The 19,054-nt window shown below is 39.9% G+C and overlaps 1 protein-coding gene across 3 annotated transcripts in view; it reads right to left on the bottom strand.

Moving 5' to 3' along the window:
* The window catches only part of LOC127005505 (mitogen-activated protein kinase kinase kinase 15-like), a 47,887-nt gene extending 29,288 nt beyond the window's left edge, over positions 1–18,599 (bottom strand). For 2 of the 3 annotated variants that reach the window (XM_050874412.1, XM_050874414.1), the window contains exons 1-7: positions 18,458–18,599; positions 9,529–9,729; positions 4,285–4,479; positions 3,657–3,829; positions 3,030–3,198; positions 1,782–1,891; positions 882–993 (exon numbers count right to left, since the gene is read on the bottom strand). In XM_050874412.1, coding sequence (XP_050730369.1) covers positions 882–993; positions 1,782–1,891; positions 3,030–3,198; positions 3,657–3,829; positions 4,285–4,479; positions 9,529–9,729; positions 18,458–18,502 — 1,005 coding nt within the window. In that variant the 5' untranslated portion in view covers positions 18,503–18,599. Of the gene's footprint in view, positions 1–881; positions 994–1,781; positions 1,892–3,029; positions 3,199–3,656; positions 3,830–4,284; positions 4,480–9,528; positions 9,730–16,255; positions 16,385–18,457 lie in introns of those variants that run through there. The other variant, XM_050874413.1, reaches the window with a different exon arrangement.
* Between the last annotated feature and the right edge of the window lie 455 nt (positions 18,600–19,054).

Genomic DNA, 19,054 nt, shown 5'->3' with positions numbered 1-19,054 from the left:
TGATGGTGAGTAATACTGCCGTCATTCAAGGAACTCTACCGTAGCTTTGGAAGATCGTGGACACGTCAGAAAACCACGGAAATATGAGAACCACGCCAGAGGAAATCGTGGTTTGACTGAAGATCCACGGAAAATTTGCCCAGTGTAATAGTCCCTTAAGAATGAGGCGTTGATGTTTTAGGCTGATATTCTGAGACGTTTCCTTCTCTTACATCAATAATTTTTAAAGGCCTAAAAACAGGTCAAATGCGTTCCCATGAGTCTTTCTTTACATTCATGGTACAGAAGAAGTGTCAAACTACCACCAGGGTCATGAAAGTACCCCTGGAAATGCCCACAACTCTTATGAAAGCTTTGTCAAATATAAGTGCTTGGACTCTGGAGGGTTTAATAATACGTCCAATTGGTTGGTATTATAAGACACTATCGCTACTCACATTAATAATTTCTAAAGGTTAAAGAGGGGGTCAGTCGAGTTCTAATGAGTGTTTCTTTAGGTTCACGGTACAGAAGAAGGGTCAAACTAACACCAGGGTCATAAAACTATTCCTGGAAATGCCCACAACTCCTACGAAAGCCTTGTCAAATATGTGTTCCTGGGCGGCGAAATGTCTTTTAATACGACCCTCAGTGTTTCCGAAGAGACATACAAACATTCTCACCATTCTTTTCATCATCCATTTCTATTTTATCCATGTTTTTATACCATGTTCTCTCTTGCTTCCATTTCTCACTCTACGTCTCTCCCTCCTCCTCCTCCTCATACTGTTTCTGCATTTTAATACCATGTTCTCTCTTGCTTCTCCTTCTCACTCTACCTCTCTCCCTCCTCCTCCTCCTCCTCCTCCTCGTACTGTTTCAGCGTTTTCATGTATCCTTACCTTGTAGATGCGGCCACAGAGGCACACCATGTCAGGTACCTCGTTCTCCTTCTTCTCCAGAGCTCGGGTGATCACGGCCAGCGCCTTCTCCCTGTCCCCTGGCATGTTGCGTCTGTAGGGAAAAGGGACTTGGTTTAGTTTGGTATAGTTTAGTTAGTTTACAAAGGTAGGACTTAGTTTAGTTAGTTTAGTAGAGCAGGACTTTGGTGGGTTTTCTGCGACGTGGCCACCCCTTGTATAGTTTGGTTAGTTTAGAAAGGTGGAAGGACTTATTTTAGTTAGTTTAGTAGAGTAGGACTTTGGTGGGTTTTCTGCGACGTGGCCACCCCTCCCATCAACTATTCACAATGTCCGAAAAGGAAATCAATCGGGTTCAAATGAGTGCTTTTTAGGTTTATGGTACAGAAGCAGGGTCAAACTACCCCTGCTGGAAATGCCTAAAACTCCCACGAGAGCTTTGTCAAATAGGTGATCTTGGCCACCGAAATGTTACAGAATATGGCTCACAATTTAGTCTTAGTTTCAGTTAGTATAGTTCCTAGTTTGTTGTCCTTCATGGATCTCAATAATAACAACAATGATTATGAAGGAAAAGAAGAATATATTGACACCCTCATAAAATAATTGCCTAGGTCATTTTTCAGTGATTTCCAGGTTTTTGTCTACATCAAATTTCCATCATTTTTGTATAGTGGCGTTCGTCATTCAAGGTTCGAGTGTTCTGGAATTGGCCTTTTCACTTCTGCCTAAATCTTAAGGCAAATGAGATAATGACAGTTCTTTTCTGATTTCCTGAAAAGTAGAAAATAATGACTTAGACGGTTTCTTTACGAAGGTGGCGAATTATGCAGTAACGAGAGAGAGACAGGGGAGCACCAGTCAGCCTGTCGGCCACTCTACCTGTTGAGAGCAAAGCCGTAGAGGAACCTGATGGCCGGCGTGTTGGTGTAGAGCTTGCGGTTGGGGATGGTCTTAAGGTCATCCACCAGGTGTACCATGGCGTCGTAGTCCTGGAATGGGTGGTGGGGGTTGTGAGGGAACGTAAGCCAAACAAAAAATATATGTAAAGATAAATCGTTCCCTTATGTCTCTTTACTTATTCCTTTCCTTACTTTCTACCTCTTTATGACCTTATTAATTCATCGACTCATTACTTATGTTGTTATCTGTATCTTCAGCACCAATATGAACACCTCTAAATCTTTTAACTCTTTATTCATCTATTTGCTAACTTTCCTTACATATTCTCTTAATCTACTGACTTATCTATTATTTACCTCTGACTCTAACTCTTTCTATATGCTCTAACTCTTTCCTTCCCACTGAAACCGTATGATGATGATGAGGAGGAGAGAGAGACGTAGAGTGAGAAGGAGAAGCAAGAAAGAACATGGTATAGAAACGGGGATAAAGTTGAAATGGATGATGAAAAGAATGGTGAGAATGTTTGTATGTCTCTTCGGAATCACTAAAACAATAACGCCTCATTCTATTATTTACCTCTAACTCTTCCTATATTTTCTAACTCTTTCCTTATCAACTCACTTACCTATTATTTACTCCTAACTCGAACTCCTATATTTTCTAACTTTTTCTTTATCCATGTTCTCTTTCCTTATCTACTGACTCATCTATTATTTACTCCTAACTCTAACTCCTATATTTTCTAACTTTTTCCTTATCCATGTTCTCTTTCCTGATCTACTGACTTTCCTATTATTTACTCCTAACTCTAACTCCTATATTTTCTAACTTTTTCTTTATCCATGTTCTCTTTCCTGATCTACTGACATCTATTATTTACTCCTAACTCTAACTCCTATATTTTCTAACTCCTTCCTCATCTATTATTTACCTCTAACTGTGACTCTTTCTGTATTTTCTAACTTTCCTTCTCTATTATTTACCCACATTTCCTGCAGCCCTATGAGCACCTTATTATCTTTTTCCTTATTTACTCCCTCTATTTATTGCCTTATTATTTATGTTCACACCTGTATCTTTCCTCATCTCTCTTAATTAATCATCTTATTACTAATGTCGTTACCTGTATCTTTCCTCATCTCCTCTCTTAATTAATCACCTCATTACTGATGTCGCTACCTCATCTACTCTCTTAATTTATTGCCTTATTACTCATGTCGTTACCTGTATCTCCCGTAGCGATATGAGCATGTTGAGCACCACGTCGATGGAGAGGATGTTGGGGTCGTCGAGGCGGCGGCGGAGGTTGTGTAGCTGCTTCTTGAGTTCCTCGCCGGAGAAGACGTCCCGGGCCTTACGCAGGTCGGCCAGGAACTTCTCTTTCATGTGTGCTCTGAGGGGCGATGGGGTGGTTAGTTTCTTTCTTTCTTTTTTTCTTTTTTTTTTAGAGCAGAGGAAACAGATTTAGGGCAAAAAAAAAAAGGAAACAATAATGAAAAAATGCCTGCAATCTTCTACTGTTTTATTGTTTTCAGGTTGTCTTTAATTGTTGTGTTTGGGGTGTTGTTTTTTTTTTTGTTTGTTTTTGTTTTTGGTGTGTGTGTGGGGGGTCATTTTAATTTTTTTAAGGGGGGTGATTATTGTTGTTTTGTTATTTTCGGGTAGTGTTTTTCCTTTTACAGGGGAGACTGTGGTTATTTTTTCCAGTAGATGATGCTGTGCGGGGAGTGGAGGTGGTGGTGATGGTGGTGGTTTGTACTGCTTTGTTTCAGTAGAGGAGGCAGCTCATGGGCATAACAAAAGATGAAACAAAGAAGCCCCCAAGACACTCCCAAAATAGCAGACACTCACTTGGACTGTATCTCTACATCCTGGAGGTGCCGACGTAGCTTGGTGGAGAGCAGGACCCTGGACTCTGAGGGAAGGGTGTCCTCAGCCCCAATGCGAGTGCTGGGGTCCGTCAGTACACATTGGCCCATGTCAAGGTAGCGGTATGAGATGAAGATGTAGTTGCTGCATGAGAACTGTGAGGAAAGAGGGGAAGGGTATGTAGTAAAGGAGGAAAGAGGGGAAGGGTATGTAGTAAAGTTGGAAAGTTTGGTTTAGTCGGCGCAACATCTGTGGTCATATGCCGGAGAGAGACAGAAGGGAAAGGAATTATAGGAGAAGGGAACAGATCCCAGGAGACGAGACACAACCCCCGATTAATACCTGGTACCCATTCACTGCTGGGTGGACAGGGGCATAGGGTATCGGAAAAGCCACCCAAATTTTTCCACTCCACCCAAGAATCGAACCCGGGCTCTATCGGTTGTGAGTCGAGTGTGCTAACCACTGCACCGCAAAGCCCCCCGAGGGTATGTAGTCATGGTGCCAAACCTACAGTCGTCTTATGTGAGGGAGGAGGAGGAGGAGGTGTGTGAGGGAGGATAAGGGTACAAAACAGGGAATTCTTGAGGAAATAACAAAAATAATATACCTTGAGGGGGACGGTGACCTCGGAGTCATTGTCGTTATATAGCAGAATGTTCTCCTTCATGTCAAAGCTCTCCCGCACCCCCAAGTGGTAGAAGAGGGAGTGTTGCTGCACGCTGACCGACATGTCCACGATGGCCACGTCAGCATTGTAAAACTGTTCAAGGACATTTGTTTCGCCAAAGTCCAGCTTCTGAAACTGTAATGATAAAAAGTAAGGTAAGGAAGCATATATGATTTTTCTGAGGACTGATACATGGTAATTGTTCCTAGTTGTGTTGGGTTAGTTAAGTTTGGGACATCTTCAAACACATGATAGGCAACAGCTAATGGTATAAAATAACAGAGAATGACCTCACCCACTCAGATCATAAGTCTCATTCATAAGGAAGGACGTATAATTTTTCGGAGTAAAGACATATGGTAACGGTTTGTGGTTTTGTTAGGTTAGGTTAAGTTGCTATTTTCAAACACATGATAGACAGCAAATTATGGTATAAAACAACAAAGATTGACCTCACTTTGTTGTATAAAAAGTCTCATTAGCAAGGAAGCATATACGAATTTTCTGAGTAAAGACCTATAGTGACTATTTGGAGTTTTGTTACGTTAGGTTAAGTTTAAGGTATCTTAAAACACATTATAGGCAGGAACTTCTGGCACAAATCAACAAAGGAAGAGCTCACTGTGTCTGATAATAAGTCTGATTAGTAAGGAAGCATTTATGAATTTACCGAGTGCATACATATAGTGACAGTTTGGGTTATCGTTAAGGGTCTCTTCAAGCACATGACAGCCAGTGACTTATGGTATAAATCAACAAAGAATGAGGTCACTTTGTTGTATAGAAAGTCTCATTAGTAAGGAAGCATATATGATTTTTCGGAGTCAAGACGTATAGTAATTGTTCGGGGTTTTGTTAGGTTAGGTTAGGTTGTTTAGAAAGTTTTCAAACACATGATTGCCAGCAATTTAAGATACAAATCAACAAAGAAAGACTTCAATGTGTTATATAAAATATCTCATTAGTAAGGAAGCATATATGATTTTTTTGGGGTCAGGACGTATATATGGTAGCTGTTCATGGTATTACGTACGTACTAGGCTACTACTACTACTACTACTACTTCTACTATTACTACTACTACTACTTCTACTATTACTACTACTACTACTTCATAAACTCAATTACTACCAAGACCCATCATTCTCCGACCATAAAGAAATACAAAAAGGATGTTTACAAAAAAAAGCGGGCCACACTCTTGCCCCCTTAACCCTATAAACAGGTACTCTATTAGTCACACACACACACACACACACACACACACACACACACACTGGATAAGATAGAAGTGGCCACTACTGGACAGGATGTGACTCACTCTTTTCGTCCCATCCCGCAGAAGCTGAATCACGTTTGTTTGTTATCACCTTTCAGAAGAATCGGAGCCGGATCATCTACGTACACACACACACGCACACACAAACATCCCGCACTTGACGTCAATGAGCTCGTGAGTAAGTGGGGATTTAAATTTCTTCTGTTTTTTTTGTTGCTTCCGTAGAGATGCTTATTTGGAAGTGCGTTTTAGTGTGGCAATCTATCTATCGGCCTTTTCAAAATCTATCCATGTATCAGTTTATCATCATCAAGGAAGGAGTAGGAAAGGGAAGGAGAGGGGGGATGGAAAGGAGGGAAGGGAGTATAAGTAATGAAGGAAGGGGAGTGGAGTATTTTCTCATGTCACCATCATTAAAAAAAAGAGAAGGAGAGGAGAGAGAGAGAAAGAAAGGAAGAGGAGAAGGGGAGGGAAGGAAAGGGAAGAAAGCAAGCAATGATGGGAGGGAAGGGGAGTGAAGGAGTGTTTTCTCTTGTCACCATCATTAAAGTAAAGGAGAAAACAGAAAGAGAGAGAGAAAGGGCAAGGAAGAAAGGGGACAGGGAGGTAGGGAGAGAAATAAAGATGGTGTGGGTGGGATGTTAGTCATGATTCTCAAGATAAAGTAATACCAGGAATTGTTGGGAGTTGACACTGGGTTCAAAATTAGGGCATAAAACTTGAACCCACAACAAGACTCTCCTAGTTGTGGGAAAGGGAGGTAGGGAGAGAAATAAAGGAGATGGTGTGGGTGGGTGTTAGTCATGATTCTTAAGATAAAGTAATACCAGGAGTTGTTGGGAGTTGACACTGGCTTTAAAATTAGGGCATTAGACTTGAACCCACAACAAGACTCTCCTGGTTGTGGGAAAGGGAGGTAGGGAGAGGAATAAAGGAGATGGTGTGGGTGGGATATTAGTCATGATTCTTAAGATAAAGTAATACCAGGAATTGTTAGAAGTTGACACTGGCTTCAAAATTAGGGCATTAGACTTGAACCCACAACCAGACTCTCCTAGTTGTGGGTCTTAGTCATGATTTCAGAGATACAGTAATACTAGGAACCTTAATGTCAGATGTTGCAACGGTCTGAGTGAATACAAAAAAGGGATGCAACAATGAGGGAAAAAATAGATGTGATAACAATTAAGGAAAAATCTATAACAAGGGATGAGAGAATTGGATGAAGTATGACCAGGGATACACGGATGAAAAGAAATATGACGAGGGATGCAACAACGAGGGAAAAAATAGAAGAGGTGATAACAATTAAGGAAAAATCTAAAACAAGGGAGGAGAGTATTGGATGAAGTATAACAAAGAATGCAAGAATTAAAAGAAATAAGGCAAGGAATACATGAATGAAAAGAAATATGACAAGGGATGCAAAAATGAGGGAAAAAATAGAAGAGAAGGTGATGACAATTAAGGAAAAATCTAAAACAAGGGAGGAGAGTATTGGATGAAGCATAACAAAGAATGCAAGAATTAAAAGAAATAAGGCAAGGAATACAAGAATGAAAAGAAATATGACAAGGGATGCAAAAATGAGGGAAAAAATAGAAGAGAAGGTGATGACAATTAAGAATAAAACTAAAACAGAGGATGAAATAATTGGATGAAGTATGACTAGGGAGGAATGCAAGAATGAAAAGAAATATGACAAGGGATGCAACAATGAGGGAAAAAGTAGAAGAGGTGATAACAATTAAGGAAAAATCTATGACAAACGATGCAAGGGTTAGATGAAGTATGACAAGGGATGCAAGAATTAGAAAAAATATATATACTAACAGAGGCTGCAACAAATAGGAAAAGACATATCAAGGGAAGCAGCAATTGAGGAAAATATAACAAAACAAAGGGTGCGGGTGCGTTCCTCTTAGAAATGAGGTGTCCGTAAACATCAGATAATGGTGTCACATAGGTATGAGCTATTACCCCCAAAAGTTGCTGCATTAAAGAAAAACTGCACTTAACATGAAAAAAAAAGTATGCAAGAACACCATTATGAAACTTGATAAAAGAATACCTACCTCTCTGCCTATCTATACGTTAGGTAGTATGAGTTTAACCCGGTAGCAGCGAGAAAAATGAGAAAAAATCACCCCTCACACAAAGCATTTCATAATACATATCAAAGCATTTGTGATCAGATTATGTATCATCTTTTTTGGGGGGTTTATATCATGGCACAAATTTGGCCCGTCGCTGCTATACAGTAAATCCACAAACTTGGCCTGTCGCTGCTACCAGGTTAACAGTGAAGGGAGTGGATTATGGAGTGGCTGAATTTGTGGTGTGGTGTTCTGCAATGATTTGGAAACGTGACAATGATGAAGGAATATGACTTTATGAAGAGAGTATATGAGGGTAGGATTGAGGGAGGGGGTGTCAGGGGAAGACCACCAGAGAATTGGATCAACAGAGTGCACAGCATATGTTAACCCACAGGTACACTAGGGGAAGAGGGAATGAGAGGACTATACAGCCCTGGATAAGAGGTTGAAGCAGGATGTATTAGATGTATTGTGTAACGTGTGAAAAGAAGATAAATCATCATCATCATTTCATCGATGCCTGCTCCTAGGAGCTCCCACCAGGGGATGGCCACGGCAGAAGAGCTTCCATCTTTCTCTATCCAGACACTCCCTCCTTGCCTGCTCAAAGCTTCTCAAAGATCTTTCCCCTCTCTCCCTAACGTACTTTTGCACCCTATCCCTCCATTTCACTGGAGGTCGTCCTCTGGCATTCCCTCCCTCTATCTCACTCACATACACCCTTCTGGTCATCTTACTCTCCTCCATTTGCTCCATGTGGCCAAATCACTTTAAAGTCTGTCACTTCACTTTTTCCACCACTCCACACTTCTTCCCTTCACCCCCGTGACACATTCCAAAACGCTCGTACACAATTTCATTACTCATTCCATCCATTCTACTCACACCACAAGCACTCCTCAAATAACTCATTTCCACTGACTGCACTCTAGACCTCTGACTTTCATTCCAGGCCCACGTTTCACTTGCATATGTGAGGGTTGGTACTATTACTGTATTTCTCAAATCCCTCTTTACCTCAATGCTCACACTTCTGCCATTCATGATTCGTCCCAAAGACCCTACCACCTTTCTTTCTTGCAATGCCCTTTCTCTTATCTCTCCCTCCGTACCACCATGCTTACACAAAACTGATCCAAAGTACTTAAACTCATTGACCTCCTCCATTTCTTCACCATTCAAAATTATTTTGCATTCTTTTCCACATTCAATTCCCACTCTATATGGGCATACAAAATCTACAACCTCACTTCTACTTCGCTCACAAACCATCACTTTACTTTTGTTGACATTTACTTTCAGCTTTCTCCTTTTTTCAATATTTTTACAAATATTGAAAAATGAGAAAATAAAACACCATAACCTAACCTAACCACCCAATGTCAAGAGGAGGGAGGAGGGCCATGTACTCAGAAGAGCTATGGAGGTGGGGGTAGAAGGGAGGAGACCAGCTGGAAGACCGAAGAGGACCAGTGTGTGAAGGACATGAGAAGGAGGAACATCAGGGAGGAGAGTTTACGATCGTCAGGAGTGGGAGAGACTCATAGCTCGTTCAGCCCCATGAGGGAAAATAAGGAAGTTAAACAAAATGCAGAACAATGAGCATTAAGGAGAGAGAGTTTACGATCATCAGGAGTGGGAGGGACTCATAGCTCGTCCAACCCCATGACGGAAAATTTCTAAGTTAAACGAAAAGTAGAATGCTAGAATCACACGCAAACACAACCCCAAACTTCCACCATCACGACATTGCCACAGCCCATCCTCCCCCTTCCCACCCATTCCCCCAACCTTCACCACCCTCACCTGTATATGGGAGCAGTTGGCGTTGATGGAGAGGCAGCTGTTCTTGACCTCTTCCCACGCACGCTTCCTGTGGTGGAGGTGCTCGGGGCAGATGAGGTCCACCACGCACACCACATCCATGCGTGCGCGGAGGCCAGCCTGGATGACAGAGTGGCCAGAGTGGTCGCTCTTGCTGCCCAGGCTGTCTGTCATGGTGCATGTCTGTCGGAGGAAGTATGGATGAGTCGAGTGAAGATGGATGAGATGGGTGTGTTGTGTTGTGGATGCTGAAGTTAAAGTTAAGATGTAGATGCTGAAGTTAAAATTAAGATGTAGATGCTGAAGTTAAAGTTAAGATGTAGATGCTGGTTAAAGTTAGGATGTAGATGCTGAAGTTAAAGTTAAGATGTAGATGCTGAAGTGTAAGTTAAGATGTAGATGCTGCAGTTAAAGTTAAGATGTAGATGCTGAAGTTAAAATTAAGATGTAGATGCTGAAGTTAAAATTAAGATGTAGATGCTGAAGTTAAAATTAAGATGTAGATGCTGAAGTTAAAGTTAAGATGTAGATGCTGAAGTTAAAGTTAAGATGTAGATGCTGAAGTTAAAGTTAAGATGTAGATGCTGAAGTTAAAGTTAAGATGCTAAGGTTGTTAAAGTAGATAGCTAAGATGTGTGAGCTGGTTTCGTTGTGCTGGGAGTATGGAGACTGAAGTGGTTTGGGCATGTGAAGAAGAGAGGGGGGTGGCAAGGCACTGGGGAAAGCAGTTGTGGGGTGGAAGAGCCAGGTCGCCACTCACCAGGCAGGCCAAAAAAGACATGGAGGCAGTGAGTTGAAGAGAATTTGGCAGCATTAGGCACTGGAGAGGCTGAGGCAATGGACAGAAGTACGAAGTTGGAAGCATCTACCCTCTTATCTAATGTTAAATAGATGATGATGATGATAATGTGGATGTTAAGGCTAAGTGTGGAGGAGGCCCTAGCTGCTTTTGGTGTTGACAGGGAAACAATTGATGGAGTTAAGATGGGTGAACTAGATGGTGTTACAATGTGGATATTAAAGCCTAAAGGATATGTGTGAAGGAGGACCTGGTGACTGCTGTTGTTGATACTGACAAGGAAATACTGAAGTTAAGATGGGTGAGCTGCTTGTGATGATGATGATGATGATGATGATGATACGAAGGCTTACATTCTCAAGCTTTTCAGGGCTTACACACTCACATTAGACAAGGTATTCATAGAGGCTGTGTTAGTATTTCCAGTGGGTAGTTTTATGAGCCTGGTGATAGTTTGACAAGGCTTCTTCTTCTTCTTCTTCTTTTAACATGTCAGCCTAAAGCGAAGGTAGGCTTTCTTGAGGGGCCTGGATGGTATTCGACCCCAGCCCGTCATGGCGCAGGCAAGTATTTTATAGAGGCGCCATCTTTTCTTCAGCACCATGAACATGAAAAACTCTCATGAGAACTCAACTAATCACCTCTGTGGCCTTTGAATATTTGTTGTGATAAGTGATAGCATCTGAGAATACGAACCTAAGACTTGGAAAATGTGTGTGGAGGAGGACATAGCTGCTCTCAAGTGTTAATAAGGCAGAAGGACTTGATGGAGACAGATGGAGGATGGCAATGATAGATCTAACCTCATAATAAATACTAGAAAATTGACAGAAAACAGATGATAATAATGATCTTTTTGTGGTAATGGAGACAAATCCAGAGCTCAGGGATGTAAAAAATTAAAAATGTCCACAAGATTCACCAGTTCTCTCCCCACAAGACATTCAGAAGGGGATACTATGAAGGTTATGAATGAAAGACTGGGTTGGTAACTGTTTCAATTTGTATGGTGAACATGCAGAGATGAGTATGGGTTATGCATAGAGATTTATAACTGGTTTAGATTGGAGGGTGAGGAAAGGGTGGACGGGAGATGATAGCTGGATGAAAGACAATGGATGAAAGATGCAGAGATGAGGGAGGTCAAGTGGATGAGTGTGTTGGATGTGTGTGGCTAGGGTAAGTTAATAAAAATAATAATAATAATAATAATAGATATACATATACAGTAACTACTACTTCTACTATTACTACTACTGATGATGACACTGAAATAATAATAATAATTCATCCATATATACATGTACATATTAATATACATTTGTTATAGCTACTCCATATTTGTTGCTATGTGATTCATCTCTCTCTCTCTCCCCCCTCCCCTTCGTATCTCCATCTCACAACCTCCCTCTCCCATTCACTTCCCTCTCACTCACTCTCTCTACACTCACCTGTTTCACCTCCATGGCTGAGAGGTAACTAACGCTCTCACTCACTCACTCGCTCGCTTACTCACTCACTCGGTGCCACTCTTTACCAGTTCACTCATTAAAGACTCAGGACTCCTTTCTCTCCTTTTTAAAACCAACTCACAATAAACACATTAAAAGTAGTACTGGGTAACGTATAAGAAATTTACATCAGGTACATCAGGTAACACAGATCAATGTCAATCAAGGTGGGATATAGTGTATTTAATTAAAGACTATCAGGTATCTGTGCTAGTGGGTTACTACATGTGTTTCCTGTGAATGCTATATATGTCTCTGTGTGTGTGTGTGTGTGTGTGTGTGTGTGTGTGTGTTTACTATCTGTCCCACTCTTTCATCCCCATCCAGCTCATAGAAAATGTGGCAATGGGATGTTGCTTGGGGAAATCACAGCTTAGTTAGTGTGAATCCTGTTGGCTTCAGGGGGTGACTTCAATAAACGGGAGCATTCTATCACAGGCACCCTTTTTATTATCAAACTTTCAATTCCCTCCTGTCTAAATGAAAAATTAATGAAAATAAAGAGAGATCTGCAGCAAATACTATGTTGACTTAATTTCCCAACAAAAGTGAAGGTATATTGGTGAAGTTAAATGTGTAGGCTAACCAGAAACACATGCAACTGGTCCATCACAATCATCAGCTAAAATGTTTACCAGTATTTGTTTTTTGACCCAATCAAGGCTCGTATTGCTGCTGTTGCTCTTGTAAACATTAGATGGAGGATGTGAATTCTCTACCCTAAAGGTGGGGACTATGCTGATCGTAAGGAATGCTCCCCAAGTTAGCTAGTTTTGTTAAAATTCAAAAAAGATTGTCAAGTAAATCAAGGTTAAAGATTGAAACAAAACATATTCTAAGGATGTAAAACTGTCTAAAGTTAAGTCTAAACCTCTCACTATAGTGTTTCAAAGTGTTTATGCTGAAAAAATATAACAAAATGCCTTACACCTGTTTTCCAAAGCTGAAGGTGATGAGGCTACAGCGAGTGTTATGACTAGCAGGTGATTGGGTCCCTGGCAAGTGCTGTAGCTCATGGCAAGTGTTAGGGACCATGGTCAGTGTTACAATTCATGGCAAGTTCTTCGGCTCATAACAAGTGCTTGGTGGGGTATATGAGAGACACAAGTGGCACCAAATAACATTGACCCTTCACCAAGACCAACTTACTGATAAACTTAGATGAAAACCAATACAACCAAGATCTACATACCTATCTGTATCTGCCCACAACAAGTGCTTCAGCCTGTGACGAGTGCTTGGTGAGTTATGAATGAGAAGTGAGTGGGACCAAATAACCTTGACTCTTCACCAAGACCAACTTACTGATAAACTTAGATGAAAACCAATACAACCAAGATCTACATACCTATCTGTATCTGCCCACAACAAGTGCTTCAGCCTGCGACGAGTGCTTGGTGAGTTATAAATAAGAGAGAGGGACCAAATAACCTTGAATCTTCATTATTATCCACCAGCACCAACTTACTGATGCTTCAATGAATACCAACACAACCAAGATCTACATTCATATCTATCGCCTGATTCTTTACATATCCTATGAGTCACTATCAACACTAATGTGGCTGATTTGTCTTTTTTGCCCTGTTTTTCAAGGCGTGGTTAGTCAATTTTTTGTACCACTATTTTTTTTTAATGATTGGGTTTGTATTTGTCGACTTACCATGACTATGAAAAATCCAACACTTCTGACTAACTCCGTCTCAGAATCAAAAGGTCAAACTGGCCACAATAACTTATATTTACATACACACATAAATACTAAATACATGAGATTTTTTCAAGGACACTATAGTTCAACCATTTCAAATAGTCCGTTTAGGCGGTGGATTCCACGAGTCCTTTCCTTCCCTCTGCTCTGCCACACAGTACCAACACCTATTTTTCCCTCTCCTATGTTAGCTAGGTATAGTTAACCCGTCCACTGTGATTAGAATAAATTTGGCTTTCACTGGTAGCCTGATAACATATACTCCCATGTCTTTCTCTGCCTCTGTGGTGGATAGAGGAGTGTTTCCCATGTGGTATTGGTATGCTGGATATCCCCTTCCAAGATGCAGGACTTTACATTTCTCTTCATTGAATTGTAGCAGCCACTTTTTGATCCGTTTCTGTAGCTTAGTGATGTCTTCTTGTAGGAAATTCATAGTCAAGGGGTAAATAAATGAGAGGGAAAAATGTGTTGGGACTGTGTGGCAGAGCAGAGGGGAGGAAAGGACCCATGGAATCCACCACTAAACGGACTATTTGAAATGGTTGGACTATAGCATAAAAATACCATACCAAACTTTACTAATATTCAATAAAACCAAAATTACTGATACTTTAACACAATACAAATGCAGTCTAGGTCTACATAGTCTTAGGAAAACTAAACATATTGACATTCAAACAAGTGGTGTAGAAGGACAAAGAAGTGGAGGGAAAGTGTTCAAGAAATAAACTTACTAAATCTTGGCTAATATGGAAATAAAGGTAGCCATCTCGCATGAAGTTAATAGTGATATCATGTCTTGTATTTTATTTCTCTAAATGCAGTGAAATAACCAATAGCTTCTGCAATACCAAGAGAAAATCCAAAATATTGATAAGTAAAGGTTATAAGCGCAGTCTAGTACATCGCTCTTTAAGTTTACTATTAAACGTCACTTAGATTCTTCAGGGGGATTTTAAGTATTTGTGTTTTATTATCATGATGAATTTTATTTGTTGGTATTGGAGGGCCAGGTCAGGTGACATTAGGCTAGATATAGTTAGGTTAGGTTAGACGTCAATTACTGAATACGTACTAATTCTTAACTAATACCAACTTACACTAAACTGACAGGCCAACAGTCTAGACCCAACAATGCCATGAAACTCTTGAAGAAACACATGAGAATGAGCTGCGGTACTTGAAGAGACGGTTTGGAAGGGAGTAAGCAATGGAGCGTTAATGAAGCCAAACAATGCCTTAAAACACTTAAACGAGCTTAAAACTATCAAATGGAAGAAAATAAACGCCACAAAAAAGGTACCATAACAGCAATAAAGGAAATATTTGCCGCACTCTTAACCAGACGGATGAACAGAGGGAAGGAGATACCAGGGAGCTGCAATGCCTAACCTAGATTTCGTCCTCTCCCTTTAACTCATTTTTCTCTTATTTCCTCGACTCACAGGTTATTATATAAGTACCTGCATGTTAATTTTGCCCTCCTGTACCCATGTGGTGATATTAAAAGGACCACAGGAAAGAAATTACGAGAAAAATAAAGTTGTCTGCCCTGTACCTAGATTTCATCCTCCTCCTTTTAACTCATTTTTCTCTTATTTCCTAGACTCACAGGTTATTATATGAATACCTGCGTGTTAATTATGCCCTCCTGTACCTGTGTGATGATACTAAAAGGACCACAAGAGAAATTACAAGAAAAATAAAGTTATGTATTCCATTCCTAGATTTGGCCCTCCTCATTTTAACTCCTTTTTCTCTTATTTCCTCGACTCACAGGTTATTATATGTGTACCTGCGTGTTAATTATGCCATCCTGTACCTGTGTGGTGATACTAAAACGACTACAAGAGAGAAATTACGAGAAAAATAAAGTTGTCTCCCCCATTCATAGATTTGGTCCATCTCCTTTTAACTCATTTTTCTCTTATTTCCTCGACTCACAGGTTATTATATGTGTACCTGCGTGTCAATTATGCCCTCCTGTACCTGTGTGATGATACTAAATCGACCACAAGAGAGAAATTACGAGAAAAATAAAGTTGTCTGCCCTGTACCTAGATTTCGTCCTCCTCCTTTTAACTAATTTTTATCTTATTTCCTAGACTTACAGGTTATTATATGTGTACCTGTGTGTTAATTATGCCCTCCTGTACCTGTGTGGCGATACTAAAACGACCACAAGAGAGAAATTACGAGAAAAATAAAGTTGTCTGCCCCATCCCCAGCTGTGGCCCTCCTCCTTTTAACTCATTTTTCTCTTATTTCCTCTACTCACAGGTTATTATATGTGCACCTGCGTGTCAATTATGCCCTCCTGTACCTGTGTGATGATACTAAATCGACCACAAGAGAGAAATTACGAGAAAAATAAAGTTGTCTGCCCCGTACCTAGATTTCGTCCTCCTCCTTTTAACTCATTTTTCTCTTATTTCCTCGACTCACAGGTTATTATATGTGCACCTGCGTGTCAATTATGCCCTCCTGTACCTGTGTGATGATACTAAATCGACCACAAGAGAGAAATTACGAGAAAAATAAAGTTGTCTGCCCCGTACCTAGATTTCGTCCTCCTCCTTTTAACTCATTTTTCTCTCATTTTCTTGACTCACAGGTTATTATATGAGTACCTGCGTGTTAATTATGCCCTCCTGTACCTGTGTGGTGATATTAAGAGGCACTCACCCTCTCATCTCGTCCCCAAAACGGTAAAAATGAAGTCAGATGCAGGGCCGAGGCGAGCAGGAGGGAGCGGCCATTATGTTCCTCGCCCAAGGTCTCGATTTGAACTGTTTTGCTAAAAGTCTAAATTAGTTGCTTCTGGGGTGTTTGGGGTGTTTTATTTGTGTGTTTGGAGTGTTTTTTTGTGTGTTTGGAGTGTTTTTTGTGTGTGTTTGGTGTTTGTTTTGATGTTGAGTGTTGCATTGTTTGTTTTGCGGGGTTTCTGGGTTGTTTTGTTTTTTTATTTTTATTATTATGTCTAGATTAGTTGCTTTTTGGGGTGTTTGGAGTGTTTTTTTGTGTGTTTTGAGTGTTTTTGTGTGTTTGGTCTTTGTTTTGATGTGTGTTGTGTTGTGTTTGATAAAAAAAAGTCTAGATTAGTTGCTTTTTTGTGTGTTTGGAGTGTTTTTTTGGGTGTGTTTTGAGTGTTTTTGTTTGTGTTTAGTGTTTGTTTTGATGTGTGTTGTGTTGTGTTTGATAAAAAAAGTCTAGATTAGTTGCTTTTTTGGGTGTTTGGAGTGTTTTTTTGGGTGTGTTTTGAGTGTTTTTGTGTGTTTGGTCTTTGTTTTGATGTGTGTTGTGTTGTGTTTGATAAAAAAAAGTCTAGATTAGTTGCTTTTTTGGGTGTTTGGAGTGTTTTTTTGGGTGTGTTTTGAGTGTTTTTGTTTGTGTTTGGTGTTTGTTTTGATGTTGAGTGTTGCATTGTGTTTGTTTTCCGGGGTTTCTAAGTTTTTTTATTATTATGTCTACGGTAAATTAGTTTCTCTTGTGGTATTTTTGTGTTTCTTCTATTGTTTTTTTTGTGTGTGTTTGGTGTTTGTTTTGCTGGTGTGAGTTGCATTGTGTTTGTTTTACGTTTTTTTTATTATTGTCTAAAATTAGTTGCTTTTTGGGGCGATTGAAGTGTTTTTTCTGTGTTTTCAGTGCTTTTGTTTGTATTTAGTGTTTGTTTTGCTGTTGAGTGTTGCATTGTGTTTGTTTTGCGGGGTTTCTGTGTTTTTGTATCTTTTATTTATTTTATGTCTAAATTATTTTCTCTTGAGGTATTTTTGTTTGTTTGGTGTTTGTTTTGCTGTTAAATGTTGAATTGTGTTTGTTTCGGGTGTTTCTGGGTGTGTTTGTTGTATTTCTTCTTACGTCAAACGTCAAAATCAGGCTATTTGGAAGATTTCTGAGCGTTTTTTCTTATTCATTGATTTTTTTTAGTGTTTTGTGATGGTTGTTACGACTTTCAACTTGATGTTTTGATGATTTTTAGATGAATTAGTTCGTGATAGAAAACGGTTGTCAACATGGTATTTTTATGGTGGGCTTAATTATTTTCTTTCCTTCCTTTCCCTTTCTTATTTTCCTTCTTCACTCCCTGCATCTCATCCTCATAATCACCTCTAGTACGAGTTAATGACGGAAAATAATTGTCAATACGCTGATATAATGTCAAATCTAAGTACTTTTTTACTCTCCATTTTCATTGTCTCCCTTCTCCTCCTCCCTTCTCCTTTGTTGTTTTACTTGCAACAATAAACTATCAATCAATCAATCAATCATTTCCACCTTATTATCACTTTTGTTGTTAGTGTCATCATTATCATTAACATCATCACCCTCATTATCAGCACTGGCAATAAATGACTAAATATCACGGGCGTACTGGATGAGTAATCGTGAAAACTATATATACTAACACTTGCAGTAAAATTAATAACATAAGAAGATAAGTCTAAATTAGTTGTTTTTTGGGTTTTTTTTGTGTGTGTTCGGAGTGTTTTTTTGTGTGTTTGGTGTTTGTTTGGCTGTTGAGTGTTGCATTGTGTTTGTTTTGCGGGGTTTCTGGGTTGTTATATGGATGAGTAATCGTGGAAACTATATATACTAACACTTGCAATAAAATTAATAATCATGGCCATGCAACATACTCCAGTTACTTAAGGAGAGTCAGGTCGGCATCGTCAGACGCCACCACCCCTCACATCAACTATTTCCAAAGTCCGAAAAGTAGATCAGTCGGGTTCTAATGAGTGTTCTATTAGGTTCGTGGTACAGAGGAAGGGTCAAACTGCCACCAGGGTCATAAAGCTACGCCTGGAAATGCCCCAAACTCCTACGAAAGCCTTGTCAAATATGTGTACTTGGGCGGAGATACGTTTAAAAATACGGACTTCATACCTTTCGTAAGGGCGGCAGGGAGATCCTTAGTTTCTTTCGTTGCATAGGGAGTGATGGTGGTGTAGGATGATCGTGGTGTTGGTGGTGAGAGCGATGGTGGTGATGACAGTACTGGCGGTGATTGTGGCGGGGTGGTGGCGAAGATTAACATATGGTGATAACGAATCTTGATATGCCATTTGTTTGGTGTTTGAAATTGCAGTTACAATATTTTGCCTACAGTTAATTTGGTTGATCAATATACAGAAAGCAAAGAAGCGTACACATATAGGAATGCAGTGAAAAATAGGCTGCGTAAAACATGGATTGTCATTACGTTAAATTAGTGGAAAATCTAAGTACTTATTTTACTTTCATTCCATTTGCATTGCCTCCCTTCTCCACATCTATCTTATCATTATCATTGTTTGTATCATCATCATCATTAGCACCATCACCATCATTATCAGCACTGGCAATAAATGAAAGTAAAGGAAGGAAGCGATCGGGCGTCATGAATTAGAAAAGACAAAGGCTGAAAATAGTTTAATGAATACTTAACCCCTTGACTGCGGCCGGATTTCCTACAAGAAGACATGACCAAGCTACAGGAATACA

This window comes from Eriocheir sinensis, chromosome 30, assembly GCF_024679095.1.
Source record: "Eriocheir sinensis breed Jianghai 21 chromosome 30, ASM2467909v1, whole genome shotgun sequence".
Taxonomy (NCBI): domain Eukaryota; kingdom Metazoa; phylum Arthropoda; class Malacostraca; order Decapoda; family Varunidae; genus Eriocheir; species Eriocheir sinensis.
This window is presented reverse-complemented; position numbering and strand designations above follow the sequence as displayed.